Below are 17106 nucleotides of genomic sequence, written 5' to 3'. Positions count from 1 at the left end.
TTCTTTCCGCATCTGCGTCTCCCACAGAGTCAGTTTGGTTTTAAATGCCTTCACTGTACTGTACATATCAGAGATTACACGATCCTGACCCTGCAGCTGCAAGTTTATTGCATTCAGATGACTCGTAATGTCACACAGAAAAGCCATTTCACACAGAAACATTTCGTCTCGGAGTTGTGTTGTGTCTTTCCCTTTGCTGTCCAAGAACAGACAAATCTCCTCACGAAGCTCGAAACATCTTTGAAGCACCTTTCCCTGGCTTAGCCATCGCACCTCTGTGTGATAAGGCAAATCACCATGCTCCGTTTCTAACTCCGTCAGAAATGCCTTGAACTGGCGGTGATTCAAACCTTTGGCTCTGATAAAGTTAACTGTGCGCGTGATGATGCTCATTACATGCTCAATTTTCAAGGCTTTACCGCACAACGCTTCCTGGTGTATGATACAATGATAAGCTGTCAGCTCACCTGTCGCGTTTTCCTCTTGCATCTTTTCCCGTATCTTCGCCACCAGTCCGCTCCTGTGTCCACACATCGCAGGTGCTCCGTCGGTTGTCAAACCCACGAGTTTTTCCCAAGGCAGCTCCATCTCATTTACACATCTTGACACCTCTTCATACAAATCATGCCCCGTAGTTGTGCCATGCATAGGACGTAAAGCCAAAAACTCCTCTGTCACGCTTAGGTTGGAGTCCACTCCGCGGATGAAAATTGACAACTGGGCAATGTCAGAAATGTCGGTGCTCTCATCCACAGCCAAGGAATATGCAATAAAATCTTTTCCCTTTTTCACAAGCTGCTCTTTTAGATTGATGGACAACTGGTCTACTCTCTCGGCAATGGTGTTTCTGCTCAGACTCACATTTAAAAAGAGTTGCCTTTTTTCTGGGCAAACTTCGTCACAAACTTTAATCATGCAGTTTTTGATGAAATCCCCCTCCGTAAATGGCCGGGCTGATTTAGCGATCTCTTCTGCCAAAATAAAACTGGCCTTGACAGTTGCGTCCGCGTGTGTGTCCGCGTGTTTCGTTTCATAATGTCGTCTCAGATTATACTCTTTCAGTACCGCCACACTTTCTCCACACAGAAGACACACAGGTTTTCCAGCTACCTTCGTGAACATATACTCCGACTCCCACCTTGTTTGAAACCCCCGGTTCTCAGTATCCACCTTCCGTTTTGCCATTTTTGATGGGTATCTGAAAGTTAATTTTACTGTGATGCTGACGACTGCTGTGCCAATAAATATTGAAATGAAGCAGCCTACTGCTCGGTGCGTCACCTTTGCATTGTGGGAAATGTAGTATTGGTGCGTGTAAAAGATCTGCGGGCTGCCGGCTTGCTGCGGGCCGGTTCTAATAATAAATCAAGATCATCCCAGGGGCCGTAAAAAACCTTCTTGCGGGCCGGATGTGGCCCGCGGGCCTTGACTCTGACATATGTGACGTAGAGCCACAGAGTCTGTCAGCTGCCATTATAGCTGAGCCCACTGGGTATATTCATCCCTCCTCCAGCTCTCATTGTCAGCCTAAACATGACGAGAAGGCCTGAATGTACCAACCCCCACCCCCTTGCCTGGCTTATTCAGTGAGTGAGTGACAAGAAGCAAGAAAAACAATCTTTAATTAAGCTTTAATTAAGCAATCTTGCACAAAGCGATATTGCAAAAAGATTTTTCCCACTGTCCGCTCCCCCCTCCCTCTGTGATTCTGCCATGACATCTAGTCTTGGATGTATTTATTCTTGATGTTGCGTTGTATTGCAGCGTGTGTGAGATGAGGCTTGTCAGACTGATATAAAGAGGAGACGGGAGAATCTGGACGGCAGAGATAAACGCACTAAGACCCTTAAAGCCGCAGAGCTCAGAGCTTGAAGGGAGCACAAAGGTCCAGGATATGACCGGTGAATCGGTTATAGGTTGTGGTTTTGATCCCAGTCTTGACAAACGTTATAGGGTCAGCCGGTCCTATCTCAGTGGCTCGCTGTGGAAACCCTGTAAAAGGCTGGCAATTACCCTTTAGCCGCAGGGGGCAACATGTTCCATGACAAATACACAGAAAGTAATATACATTGACATTCAGTAGCCATTTCAAATGGACTCCAGAGCATGAAATTTGCTTAGAATTGCCTCTGAAATGAGGAGCTGTAGAAATGCCATTTTATTATCTAGCAAAACAGAACTGACACTAGTCTACTGGATAAAGGAAGGAGGAAAAGGTGATGTACCCAAGCCTAAAAATCAAATACATTTGGAAGTGAAACACTTTCTGGGCACGAGTCTCTGTAGAATATATACTACCATTTAAAAGTTTGTGGTCACTTAGAAATGTCCTTGTTTATGAAAGAAAAACACATTTTTTGTCCATTAAAGTCAAATTTATTATGTGAGAAATGTCAGTGGAAACGCCTTTATGTGCAAATATTTGTATTCAGTGTATTGAAAAGTATTCAGACGCCTTTTCCACATTGTTAAGTTACAGCCTTATTCTAAAATTGATTCATTGTTTTTCCCCCTCATTGATCTGCACACCATACCCCACAATGACAAAGCAAAACAGGTTTAGAATTGATAAAAAATTTAAACTGAAATACCACATTTACATACAAATTCAGACCCTTTACTCAGTATTTTGTTGAAGCACCTTTGGCAGCGATTACAGCCTTGAGTCTTCTCTGGCATGACGCTACAAGCTTGGCACACCTGTATTTTGGGAGTTTCTCCCATTCTTCTTTGCAGAACCTCTCAAGCTCTGTCAGGTTGGATCGGGAGCGTCGCTGCACAGCTATTTTCAGGTCTCTCCAAAGATGTTCGATCGGGTTCAAGTCCGGGCTCAGGCTGGGCCACTCAAGGACATACAGAGACTTGTCCTGAAGCCATTCCTGCATTGTCTTGGCTGTGTGCTTAGGGTCATTGTCCTGTTAGAAGGTGAACTATCGCCCGGGTCTGAGATCCTGAGTGCGCTGGAGCAGGTTCTCATCAAGGATGTCTCTGTACTTTGCGCTGTAAATCTTTCCCTCAATCCTGACTAGTCTCCCAGTCTCTGCTACTGAAAAACATCCCCACATCATAATGCTGCCACCACTATGCTTCACCGTAGGGATGGTGCCAGGTTTCCTTCAGACGTGACGCTTGGCATTCAGGCCAAAGAGTTCAATCTTGGTTTCATCAGACCAGAGAATCGTGTTTCTTATGGTCAGAGTCATTTAGGTGCCTTTTGGCAAACTTCAAGCGGGCTGTCATGTGCCTTTTACTGAGGAGTGGCTTCCATCTGGCCACTCTACCGTAAACTGGTGGAGTGCTACAGAAATGGTTGTCCTTCTGGAAGGTTCTCCCATCACCATAGAGGAACTCAGGAGCTCTGTCAGAGTGACAATCGGGTTCTTGGTCACCTCCCTGACCAAGGCCTTTCTCCCCCGATTGCTCAGTTTGAATAGTCTTGGTAGTTCCAAACTTCTTCCATTTAAGAATGATGGAGGCCAATGTTTTCTTGGGGACCTTTAATGCTGCAGAGATTTAGTACCCTTCCCCAGACCTGTGCCTCGACAATTCCTTCGACCTCATGGCTTGGTTTTTGGTCTGACATGCACTGTCAATTGTGAAATCTTGGCACAAGTGTGTGCCATTCCAAATCATGTCCAATCAATTGAATGTGCCAATCAAGTTGTAGAAAAATCAAGGACGATCAATGGAAACAGGATGGACCTGAGCTCAAGTCTCATAGCAATGGGTCTGAATACTTATGTAAATAAGGTATCTGGGTTTTTTTCTCACTTTGTCATTATGGGGTATTGTGTGTAGATTAATGAAGATTTGTTTTTATTTAATACATTTTAGAATAAGGCTGTAACCTAACAAAATGTGGGAAAAGTCTGGTAACTTTCCGAATGCACTGTATAATTACCATCCTATTGAAGTAAACTTGGTGTATGGTCCTCCAACTACGACACGGGAAACCATCCAGTTTATTAGGCTACAGATGAAATAAGTTATGAACTTCACAGGGTGGTGAAAGTGCATAGTGATTTTGATGCTCCTTTACAATTAATATCGAGGGTCTTATTCTAGTGACATGATGAGCGATGCTTGGCTGCCGTTTGACCATAATAATGTCATCAAGTAGGCTATACTCACACTGTATCTGCAAGCGGTTGCTAGAGCGCACGTGCCAAGACCAGAGTAGGTATATTTGCCACTTAACGCAACAATTTGTGACAAAGCCATCGGTAGAGTTAAAAATGCGATGGAAACATCCTGACATTTTTATTCGGCATATGAAAACTTAAGAGAAAACGTACATTGTGTGCACTACGTCATCACACACTGATTTTTATCAGCAACAAGACTGAAAAACAAATGGATCTTTCACAGCCTCACAGTGAAACATTACTCACTAAAAATACACCCGCCATGACCTGAATTACTACTAGCCAAATGTTGTCAAACACCCCAGGGAACACCTACCGAGATAGCCGTTGTTGTCCAACACAATTTAACAATGTTAGCCTCCCACTCATCAATCAAGGCAAAAAACCTCCATTGTATGAAATACCTATGCTTGGACAGCAACAACAGAAACAAAATTCACAAGTGCAGCTAACCTACCAACCTTGAAGTTTTATGCCTCAATCTGAAACTATATTAATTGATAGAAAAAAATCTAGCAGCCAGGTATGAGTGCTTTGCTTTAACATTGGGTGCACACAGCTCAACACTCACAGACAATCTGGTAACTCTCCAGGTCTAATGACATCTAAAAGAGCTGATCCGTGAGTGGTCTAGACAGACAACACTACACTGATTATAGAGCACCCTGGGTCAGTCTGGTAAATTAGTCATCAGGTAGGAAAGGAGCATAAACATACTATACAACTGTATGAGGAGAGCATGTAGCAGTGCCTTCAGAAAGTATTCATACCCCTTGACATATTCCACATTTTATTGTGTGATAGCCTGAACTCAAAATGGATTAAATTGATTCTTTCCTCACCCATCTACACACAATAACCCATAAAGACTATGTGAAAACATGTTTAGAACATTTTGCAAATGTATTCAAAATGAAATACAGAAATCTCATTCACATAAGTATTCACACCCCCACATGTTAGAATCACCGTTAGCAGCGATTACAGCTGTGAGTCTTTTTGGGTAAGTCTGTAAAGGCTTTGCACAAATTTTTCAAGCTCAGTCAAGTTGGTTGTAGATCATTGCTTGACAGCCATTTTCAAGTCTTGCCATAGATTTTCAAGCCAATTTAAGTCAAAACTGTAACTAGGCCACTCAGGGACATTCAATGTCGTCTTGTTTAGCAACTGCAGTGTATATCTGGCCTTGTGTTTTAGGTTATTGTACAGCTGAAAGGTGAATTTGTTATTTTGAAACCACACAGCCTCTGGAATCCGAAGGTTAGCAATGCTATAAAGTACATGTAAAATCCCATAGAGAATGCTAACGAGCGCATTGCAGAGATTACACAGTTCTGACCTAAAGTACTTGCAAGACCGACATCCCAGCTCAAAGTTATACAAGTAATTAAAAAATGCTACTCACAGTTTGCTGTACACACAAAACAAATATTAGACAGCAAGGCTCGACCCAGGAGGGGATTCTCTGCTGTTACCAAAATAAACTTGATTTTGTATTTGTTAATTAACTTTTTGTAAGAAGCTAACCACTTAGCTAGATCGCTAAATAGCTACTAAATTAGCAAACCAAATGCACAACTGCAGAGCATTTAGCACATTTTAGACCGTTAACTTATTACCTATAAAATATCTAGCTGGCAAACATTTAGTTGTGAATTCCGTAATTCAATAAGATCACCTGGAGAGTGCTGCACAACAGTGAGCGACTCACAAGACTCCGGTCTCTCGATGTTGTCTGCTTGTAAACAAACACCACATGACTGGGGACTATGGGTAAGCTTCATAATGAAACATTGTGTGATGGGAAATGAAGAACGCAAATATTCTTTAGGTCTATCTTGTGTTTTGATCCATCAGCTTCAAAACAGCTGTAAAAACAATATTTTGCATTACTGAAAATATATTTCACAGCAATGTAGATGGTACAATGATTACTTACACTATTCAGTGTTTGTTTCCTTACATAAACTGAAATGGAAAAAGCGTCAAATTTCTGCAAAATATCAATAGGCGAATATCGCAGCCAATCACTTCACTGGCAGATAAGTAATACTGTGAAACACTGTTACTATCAGCATATACTATGGATATTTTCTGAAATTACAGTGCAAAAAGTGTGTAGCACCTTTAAAACTCTAACAGTTTTAAAATCACTATTGGCCTTGGTGAAATCCCAAGGGGTTTCCATCCTCTCTGGCAACTGAGTTAGGAAGGACGCCAGTATCTTTGTAGTGACTCTGTGTATTGATACATCATCCAAAGTGTAATTAATAACTTCACCATGCTCAAAGGGATATTCAATATCAGCTTCTTTTTTTTACCCATCTATGCGAGGCATTGGAAAACCTCCCTGGTCTTTGTGGTTGAATCTGTGTATTAATTTCACTGCTCGACTAAGGGACCTTACAGATACAGTAATTGTGTGTTGGGTACAGAGAGGAGTTAGTCATTCAAAAACGATTTTAACACTATTATTGTACACCGAGTGAGTCCAGAGAACTTATGTGGACTTGTTACGTGCATTTTTACTCCTGAACTTATTTCCGCTTGCCATAACAAAGGGATTGAATACTTGACTCAATGTAATTAATTTTTTATAAATTATCAAAAATGTCTAAAAACATAATTCCACTTTGACATTATGTGGTATTGTGTGACAATCTCAATTGAATCAATTTTACATTCAGGCTGTAACAACAAAATGTGGAAAAAGTAAAGGGATGTGAATACTTTCTGAAAGCACTAAAGCTACCGGATGTAGCAAACATGAATAGTTTTATGAATGTTTTGTAAACTATGTAACATTACCCTGGACAATCTAAAGAAATGGAACGTACGTGTAACACGTGTGATGTTTGTGTAACACATGTAATCAGCTATTGTGTTGTTGACCTTGGCTATTTTTCCCCACTTACAAATACATGGGCAAAACGTTCTAAAATAATGGGTCGCTACCCATTTCAGAAGTGATACACTGAGTTTACTTACAGAAATATTTGTCAAATACTCCTTGTTCATTGTTTGGCATTTGACCGTAATAAACAGTGTTCCATGTTGCGATAGCAACTCCCTGAATTCCAAGAACAATAAAATGTTATCATTTTTGTTTTGATGCGAGTGAACATTTGGTCCCCAGCTAATTGGAATATACCAAATTCTTTTCTGACCTCAACTCCAGTAAATAATTCCATAGGCTAAGTCACACATTACGTTTTCCACCCAGTCACCTCTTTGTGCCTTCATATTACATTGTGGCTAAATTGGTAAGAGCGTGGCACTACCAACGCCAAGCTCTTATTTCCATAGTGATCACATACTCACTGTACAGTTAGTCGTGTTCGACAAGTGTCTGCAATAAAATATATTACTATTATGTTACAAAACCAGAGAACATGCAAGTGATTAAGGTCATAGAGTACTAATATATTCAAATGAAACTTGTTTAAAATGCACTGAAAACCCACTAAGAGGTGAAATTAAACATTTATACCAGGGCTTTGTACTCCACACTCACTCTGCCACTCTAAAGCTAACCTCCCTTGAATTCAAGAAATCAGAAATTGAAATGTAATGCTCTTTGATGACAGAACATGAAAGCTCTGCCTGATTTATTTATACTCACAAGTCAGAACAGATTAGAGCTCTTAACAAAAGGTTATACTGTAAAATGTCATAATACAGTTACCCAGCTTTGTGGAATCACAGCTAAAGAGTGAACGCAATCACACTCGTGGAGAGTAATCAGAATAAAAGGACAAAAAAGGAAATGTGAGCATATTAAAAGTCATCTGGGGGAAACAAATCACTTTGGCATGAAAACAGGGGTCATTTACAGATACATACACGTAATAATAATCATTTGCATCGATTTAACACTAAACAAGGAATGACTTGAAAACCAATGCCAGAGGGTAGGAGTAGAGGGGGAGCTTTGAGTCTAGGAAGAAGCTTTTAACCTAGTCTGTGCATATTTGCCTTTCTCCCCCGTGTGCTGCCAGTCAACAATGCATAATGTTTCTCAATGAGATACAGGCGCTAAAAATGGCTCCTCCAACAGCTGCTTCAACTCCCCCTTCCACTCTTTAATCCAGCCCCACCTGCCTGCGCTGCTTATTTTCTGAGCCATATTTTAAGATTAGACTTGCAATTAGCTGTTCTTAGTGGGAGAGGGGCTTACCGCTGGAAGAGATAGTATTATGATATTATATATAATAGCCTACGCTGTGTAAAAGACATTGTGTGGACATGTTAACAATATTACACACACCTTAAAAGGCTGCTCAATGACTGCATGGCTAGGATTCCTGCTTTGAATATGCCAGGGAATAGATAGAGGTAGTCTTCTGTGGAACCCATTTTATTATATTTTTATTTTTCCGGGTTAGTCTTTTTTTGTGCAGGAGAGACCTGGTCAGGATCTAGCTGGCAGGTAGGGAGGGAGCAGCTGACTGCTCACAAACACCTGCAGATGCAGAACCCTGGGGCAAGGCCTGTCGCATTGTGCACCATCACACTGTGGTGGTCCAACATGCACTGCGAAGGAAGAGACCTGTATTAACCTAGAATACTAGAATCATGTACATGAATGTCCTTAATAAGCCGAACAACCAGAGTTAAACCAAAGAAAGACAATGATGGTTTACATAATAAGCGGATCGGGAGGGGCTGTCCTTAGCCTTTGGGCTGAAGTTATGTTTAGAAATCAACCCTGTCCAAAGCAGTGAGTCCTGTTCCTTTTACTCATCTGAAGACACTTCATTTGGACTGATGAACATCATCTTCAGAAAAGCAACATTCCCTGAGAGGATTAAACAAACACAAAGAGCCTTAATATGACAGACAGCTGGGGACATCACTGATCTGTTTGCTTCTGAAAGCACTCCTCAAAAATTATGTACAGGTAAATGCCGAAATAAAGGAAACACTAACATAAAGTATCTTAATAGGGTGTTGGGCCACCACAAGCCAGAACAGCTTCAATGCAACTTGTCTATGGCTTAGTGTATGGAACTCTATTGGAGGGATGAGACACCCTTCTTCCACACAAAAAAAAATCCAGACCTGTGTGGAAGCACCTGCATTCAATACATGTTGTATCCCTCATTTACTCAAGTGTTTCCATTATGTTGGCAGTTGTGTGTTGACTTGAGGTTTGCCATCTTCTCAGACTAAACACAAACAATCTAGAAAGGCTTATGTTTGTCTCACTCCACAAGCTATTAACAGCATCTTTTAAGTTTCAGATCCATTGTGTAGGCCTACCTTTAAGTGATAATGCCCGAGAAGCCAGTGTTTGGAGGATATAGTAGCACAGGTGTTGTTAGGCCAGAGAAAGTCGATTTATCCTCCAAACACCGGCTTCTCGGGCATTATCACTTTTAAACAACGGGTTACCAACATATGACTGACATATTTTCATTTTCAAAATGTTATTTTGATGAATTTATTCATCCTATTTCATCCTTCCACAAGAAATAGTCCCGACAAAAATCTAGGGTTGCTACACAAGCCGGCTGGTCGTTCGTTCTATTGGTTCGCAACTGCCTCTGCAACGCAATGCTGCAAGGCAAACGCAGCGTTTTATTGGAAATCAATGTAATTCTGGTGTACCAAAATGCAATGCCGTTGTCGGTGTGATCGAAGTGTTAGTCACATCAAACAGTGCAGAAAGAATAACAACAGTAGCTGCATTTGTTTAAGCTGTTTTCTGGAGGCATTCATTTGGATACATCCATAACAATGAGCTAAAGAGGCACGATTTCACCTGGCATAGAAAATGTGTTCTCTCGTTAGGACACAACTTCAAAAACTGTAGCTGGAAAGACTGCAAACTAGCTGCACTTTTTTCGTTTTTCCTTTTTTTCAATTGACATTTCTTTGTATATATCCATAAATATTATGCCAGCTGAATCATGATTTTGACTGGCTGAGAAGCGCTCCCTGCCTCTCGTCCCGACCCCTACACGTTCATTACTATGGGACAGTTGGAGATCGAATTGAAACAATGTTGCAAATTTCCTAGAGACACAAAGGTTTATACAAATCTCTGCTGTTGAAAAATGAGATGTTAGTCAAAAAGAAATGTGAGATAATGTCTAGATGTTTTTTTATAGTGGAGATTAAGTTTATAACTTCCCTGCCTGGGCTGATGAGACAGCGGATTGCGCAGTCAGATGGAACAGAGTAAATAGGCATTTTAACTTCATAGATTTAGCCGGTGGTAATTTGTGGAATCGACACCCGCTGGAATGCACTTTTAACCAATCAGCATTAGACCCACTCGTTGTATAATCTACCAGAAATTCTATCAAGGAATAAAAGGAAAAGAGGCAGATTTATTTAAGGTTTTTAGAGACCTGCACACTTGACCTCAGGATTCTGCCATTGATAGTAAATCCATGCGCCATCTTTAAATAAAGGAGAAGTGGATAACAAAAGATGGCCCAAATTTGGCAAAGAAGTTCTGCAAGATAAAGCTCCATGGGTCCTTTAGCTGATTCATTCAACTACAGTAGGGCAGTTTGTGTTAAATATCAAAAGCGATTTATTTGAAAAATCCCATTTCCGTCACAGTTAGCCATTTATCCGTCAGGGTGACCATTATTCCTCATTAGGGGATGAGGGCGTTGAGGGGCTGTGCATATGTGAACATCGAGTGGCCCAGTCATGTGGTGGGGTGTTTATCATCTTAACAGACCGACGGCCTAATGATGACTGATGGGAGTGGAGAGAGCCAGCAGCACCGTGGCCTTGTTTTTATTTATGGGAGGGGGAGAGAGCAGAAAAATTCTTGCCTCCTGGTCCGTTCATAAGTGCACGTCCACCAACTTGGCACATCTGGATTGTGATCATTAGGGAAGCAATAAACAATTTACAAAAAAATAAAAGGAGTGTTTATTTTAGTCCAGGTAGTCCCTCCCTGTTTCAGTACGTTTTATCAAATTAAATTGTATTTGTCACATGCGCTGAATACAACAGGACCTTACCACAACATTTTTGGGGCCTTCCTCTGACACTGCCTAGTATAATAGGTCCTGAATGGCAGGAAGCTTGGTTCCAGTGATGTACTGGGCCGTACACACTACCCTCTGCAGCGCCTTGCGGTCGGATGCCGGGCATTTTCCATACCGGGCAGTGATGCATCCGGTCAGGATTCTCCCGATGGTGCAGCTGTAGAACTTTTTGAGGATCTGGGGACCCATGCCAACTATTTTCCGTCTCTTGAGGGGGAAAAGGCGTTGTCGTGCCCTCTTCATGGCTTTCGTGGTGTGTTTGGACCATGATAGTTTGTTGGCGATGTGAACAGCAAGAAACTCTCGACCCGCTCCACTACAGCCCTGTCGATGTGAATGGGGACGTGTTCAGCCCTCCTTTTCCTGTAGTCCACGATTGTTTCCTTTGTCTTGCTCACGTTGAGGTTGTTGTCCTGGCACGACCCCATTCCAATCTCACCTTCTCTCTTACCAATCACATCTTAGTGACACATCACTTTATGCCCTCATTAAAACATTGATGGTCAAGATGACCAACTCTTCAATAATTGGCCAGAAGTTCAAACAAGTTTGGTATGACTACTAACACCATCTGTTAATACAAAAATGACCAGGAGGGTTCAAGTGAAGGGCTACCAACATCTCTCCGTGTAGTGCTTTGGATGCCGGCCCAGTGGCAGGCAGAATTATTGCTCCCAGTGAATAACTCTGAAAACATTGGCCTCACCACCAGCCTTTAAAAACAGGGCTTGAAAACATGAGCTACTATTAAATCATTATCATTGTCCGTAATGGAATGCAATCGGCATGCCTTAAAATGGTCCACTTGCTTTCTAAATCGAAAATGTATTATATTTTAAAGGAACCGGGTTTGCGGATGTGTTCGGGTTAAGGGATCAGCATCGTTTCGCACTCCCAAGCAGACGAGGGAACAAGAGTCGTCACTCGACAAGGAGCCTGCACGACTCGGCATGTTAAAATATTTAGGGTCCGCCTGGGTCTCTGAATATTCATGTGCTTTCATTCTCATCATTCGATTGTGGAGAACACAGCAGCGGTGTCCCTGGAGTGCAATCTGACTCTACGTGTTCTTGCTTTATTTTCTAATAAAGCAAGGAGCTTCGGGCAGAGTGAATGGGACCGGGCGGGCAGATTTTGGTTTGGAGGGGAAGCTGGCTGCTACCAGAGCGTATTTGAAGTGAGAGGAGGGATGGGTCTGTTTCAGCCATGACACAAGAACTGAATGTGAAATCATGACCTCAAGCCAAAGCTGCTCGTCTACATATTCGTCGCCAGACCCACTGGCTCCAGGTCATCTACAAGTCCATGCTAGGTAAAGCTCCGCCTTATCTCAGTTCACTGGTTACGATGGCAACACCCATCCGTAGCACGCGCTCCAGCAGGTGTATCTCACTGATCATCCCTAAAGCCAACACCTCATTTGGCCGCCTTTCGTTCCAGTTCTCTGCTGCCTGCGACTGGAACGAATTGCAAAAAATCGCTGAAGTTGGAGACTTTTATCTCCCTCACCAACTTCAAACATCTGCTATCTGAGCAGCTAACCGATCGCTGCAGCTGTACATAGTCTATTGGTAAATAGCCCACCCATTTTCACCTACCTCATCCCCATACTGTTTTTATTTATTTATTTTTCTGCTCTTTTGCACACCAATATCTCTACCTGTACATAACCATCTGATCATTTATCACTCCAGTGTTAATCTGCATAATTGTAATTATTCGCCTACCTTCTCATGCCTTTTGCACACAATGTATATAGATTCCCCTTTTTTCTACTGTGTTATTGACTTGTTAATTGTTTACTCCATGTGTAACTCTGTGTTGTCTGTTCACACTGCTATGCCTTATCTTGGCCAGGTCGCAGTTGCAAATGAGAACTTGTTCTCAACTAGCCTACCTGGTTAAATAAAGGTGAAATAAAAAAAAAAAATTTTAAAAAAGGTTGAACAGTACAGAAATGCCTTCTCTTATCGCTCTTGCCATGTCACTTTCTAGATTTTTCCAAGGGCCAGACTTTCCAAACCATCAAATATAAAATGATATGTTCTTGAACAATATGTTCTGAACAAATATATCTCAATTTCTTTCAGACAGCAGAACTGAAAACTAGGCTGGCTGGATGCCTGAAACCCCATAATACTTTTTGAGATACTACATTATGATATGCTTGTTTGAGTCGAAATCGGAAAGGGTGAGTTTAAGTTAGGTCAAAAGAACCTCACCCTGGCCATGATCAGCGAACAATAGACTAAGTGAACATTAAAAAATGCATTTGTGTCAAAGAATTGTGTTTTGATGAGTGACTCAAAAGGAATCCCTTCAGACCCACCAATATAAACAGACACCCCCAGGATCTACTGAACAGGTAATCAAATGGCTACCCAGACTATTAGTACTGACAGGTTTATTTCATTTTTTGCATTGACTCTTGCACACTCACTGGGCTCTACCCACACACATTACACTGACACTTCAACACACACACACAATCACAAGAATACAAACCCCACACAAACACACTCTTCACATATGTTGCTGCTACTTTGTTAATCATCTATCCTGATTGCCTTGTCACTTTTACCTCTACCTTGTACTCCTGCACATTGACTCGGTGTCGGTAATCCTTGTATATAGCCTCATTATTGTTATTTTATTGTGTTACTATTTTATTTAGCAAATTTGTCTTACTTTTTAACTCATTACTAACTGCATTGTTGGGAAAGGGCCCGTAAGTAGGCATTTCACTGTAAAGTTGACACCTATAGTACTCGGCCCATGTGACAAATTATAATTGATTTGCATGTTTAGAAAAGGTATCCTAGCAATGAGCTCCCAGCGGGGAGTGGAGTGCAGCAAGCTTATCAGGTAACAACAACATCCTTGGTCTTCTGCACTCTGAGTCTCTCTGAATTTACCTTATCCTAGGTCCCAAGCTTCACTCAACAATGACCAGTCCACAGCCAGGGATGAAGGGGAGCAGAGTAGGCCAGGGGTGAAGGGGGGAGAGACCAGAGCTGGCCAGAGCCGGCTCTACAGGAGACCTCCTCAGGTTTCAGAGAAAATAACAATCCAGGCCCCACAACTTAAACAAACATCAAAGTGCTGACTGGCTGGAGGATGTCTACTGGCATCTGCTTAATTCAGCCAGGACTAGACAGGGCTGTCAGGGACTATGGAGAAGATATAGAGAATGTGTCTCTGACATGACAAACACAGAAGTGCCTTGGACACTGTCTTGACACAAGCCTCAAAAAGAGAATCACCTTTGACATTGAGCTCCCTGTAAAAACGTATTTGTTTCAGTAGGCAAAGCTAGTCTATATGAAGGGTTTTAAGAAACCGTTACATCACATCTCCGGAAACTAACTATACCCTGCTAGACATCCTTTGCTTTATATAGTATGATATTTGCTTGTAAATGTTTTTGTTGAAGCATTTAGGTCGACCTAATAAAAGAATGAAAGCTTCATGAAGTTTAACATATAAGCTAGAAATGTCCTAGTTGCATTGAATCACCATTTGGAAGAGGATGAGCACCCCAAATGATGAGCCCATGAAGACATTATTATGGTAATGAGCCTCTACTCATGTACAAAAACGTATTGCATTACAGAACAATGCACTGGTGGGCAAGTATAACGACACCCCTAACCAGACCTTTAAACATTACCCACACTGTGCCAGGGCTTTAACACAGCAGAAAGAGTTGTGCCTGCCTGTCTAAACGAAGCACTTCATTATTGCAGGGGTTTATCAGTAACCAGTGGTGCGGGATATCATTGCCCTATAACCATGGCTCCATCCCCAGTGGCAGCTCCACTTTAAAAGTGCAGGGAACCTTTGAGCTACAGAACACAGGCTGATACTAATAGTAACACAATCCATCTACAGTACCATAGTTTCACTTTGTGGTGAGAGAGGGAGGGGCTGGTTTCAGTCGAAATTCCAGGACAGCAACAAGCTACAAGTGACACACAAATAATAATAGGAGTGCTGAATTCCCCTGTAGCAGTGAGCTCCCCACTCTCAATAATACACACTGTCTAAAGTGCATCCCAGTTGACAAACGTTTTAGCTGTATTGTTTAGTTTTATAGGTAATCAATGTTAACAACCCATCTGAATCGCCTGACCTGCTGATAAGAGGGTGATTTCCATCCCAACTAGATGATGTGAGAGCCAAAACCCATTTCAACAGTTTTATGATACCAATGCATCTAACACGCCTCAATCAGAGCCACCTACATGAGTCGATGGCCTCAATCTTTTTTCATCACTGATTCATATAAGCAGGACATTGTGTGTTGTAGTGGCATATTACTTTGGGAAGGAATAGTGACAGAAGTGTGGGATATTATTAGCAGTCAGGAGAAAATGGACCTCAACAAATAACTGGTGAAGGATTGTGAATTAAAACTAATTAGGCCCTCTGTTTTCCATCCATGAGACTAAAGAAAACTAATAGCAAATGGGCTACACTTACTGTTGGCCTAATCGTAGAAAGTTCCCACTCACATACAGTAAGAATATACTTCAGGGACATAAATCTGGTCGATACTCAGTATCGATACTGAGTATCGACCAACATGTGATTAAAATGCATTTCTGTCTGGGTTTAGAAAGCACCTAAAAGTCATTTAAAGACCTTCAGACTCCTGCCTAGCGCGGGAGGGGGGGAATACAGTTTAAATTGTCTTGGCAGATGGCAGACAGAAAACGCAGCACTTTGAAGCCCTTTACAGGTTTTAAGGCGGATCAGGCTATTGTGTGTTAACTACCAGTTGCAAAACAAAAACAACTAGGTAGCGTTAAAAAATGCTTTGCAGCGTGTAGGGAAAACAAATCTCACCACGATGCAACCAATATCAATTTAGCAAATATGTTTACTGTAAAAAATAAATACTGTTCTAGCATATTATCCATAATATGTGAGTTCAATAAACCATGTGTTGAAGCATATACATGTTATTCAAGTCAAACGCATTTCCAGTAATTTCAATAATAAATATCTACGTTACTTTATGCACAGTGCGTCTACATTTGGGATTCCAGAATTCAAGGATATAATTGTGTTATCACATTTTGACAAGTGTTATTTAGTTAGCTGACGTTAGTTTGATACAATGTTGAATTCCTATGCTAAACTAGCTAGACATTTTCGATATAAGTAAAAACAGGCCTAAGCAAATTAGTATAAAGTAATTATTTGACATATTAAATAGAACAGACAACCAGATCGTTATTTTATTCGCAAACATGTAACTTTTTAGCATGGTGCTCCTAGCCAGCACTCCATTTTCGCTCGCGCTTATGAAAATGTAAGATTTTTTTTAAAGTAGCCGGTGGACGCCAAACTTACCTGCGATAAGACTAATCAATACACAGCAGAGGTGGGGTATCGTGAAATCCATTCCTTTCGGTCTATTCCAATAATTTTCTTTCAAAACACAGGTGAAAAATAAACTTATGCGGTGCTTCCGACTGTCAGAGCACTCTCCCGAAGCATCAAAACTATCCGATCCCTCTACGCCTCAGCAGGTGCATTATAGGAGAGCTGGAGTCCAGACACGTGATTTCCGGAGGGTACCAAAGTCGTGTTTTCGAAGGCACTTTCACGCCCCCTGCCGTATTACATGCGTTCACAACACTGGACAGCTTTCTAATCAATGGTTATAGAAATAGTACATTTACTGAACTTTGAAACACAGAACAAGACAAGTTAAAGTTATAAAATATAGTTGTGAAAAGCTTTGCAATGTAGGTCTATAATGACAGTGCACACACTTGATCAGAACGTCTGAATTCAACAGGTGTAATACAAATATGTACATTATTTGTCTGCCATAGACAATCATTGTATTTGCATATAATATGGTATTTACTGTAAGCCTATGGGATGAAGGCAACAAGCATTCAAATTACACTGCAGTAAAATATATAAAAACAGCA

The 17106-nt window shown here is 41.4% G+C and overlaps 1 protein-coding gene across 1 annotated transcript in view; it reads right to left on the bottom strand.

The window, feature by feature from the left end:
* Positions 1–16668, bottom strand: part of LOC139423095 (coxsackievirus and adenovirus receptor homolog) — a 62398-nt gene extending 45730 nt beyond the window's left edge. Inside the window, exon 1 of the mRNA XM_071174740.1 lies at positions 16517–16668. Within this exon, the coding sequence (XP_071030841.1) occupies positions 16517–16568 (52 nt within the window). The 5' untranslated portion in view covers positions 16569–16668. The remainder of the gene's footprint in view (positions 1–16516) is intronic.
* Between the last annotated feature and the right edge of the window lie 438 nt (positions 16669–17106).

The sequence above is a fragment of the Oncorhynchus clarkii genome, chromosome 12, assembly GCF_045791955.1.
Source record: "Oncorhynchus clarkii lewisi isolate Uvic-CL-2024 chromosome 12, UVic_Ocla_1.0, whole genome shotgun sequence".
Lineage (NCBI taxonomy): Eukaryota > Metazoa > Chordata > Actinopteri > Salmoniformes > Salmonidae > Oncorhynchus > Oncorhynchus clarkii.
Note: the sequence above shows the minus strand (reverse complement) of the source record. Positions and strands in the feature narration are given on the sequence as shown.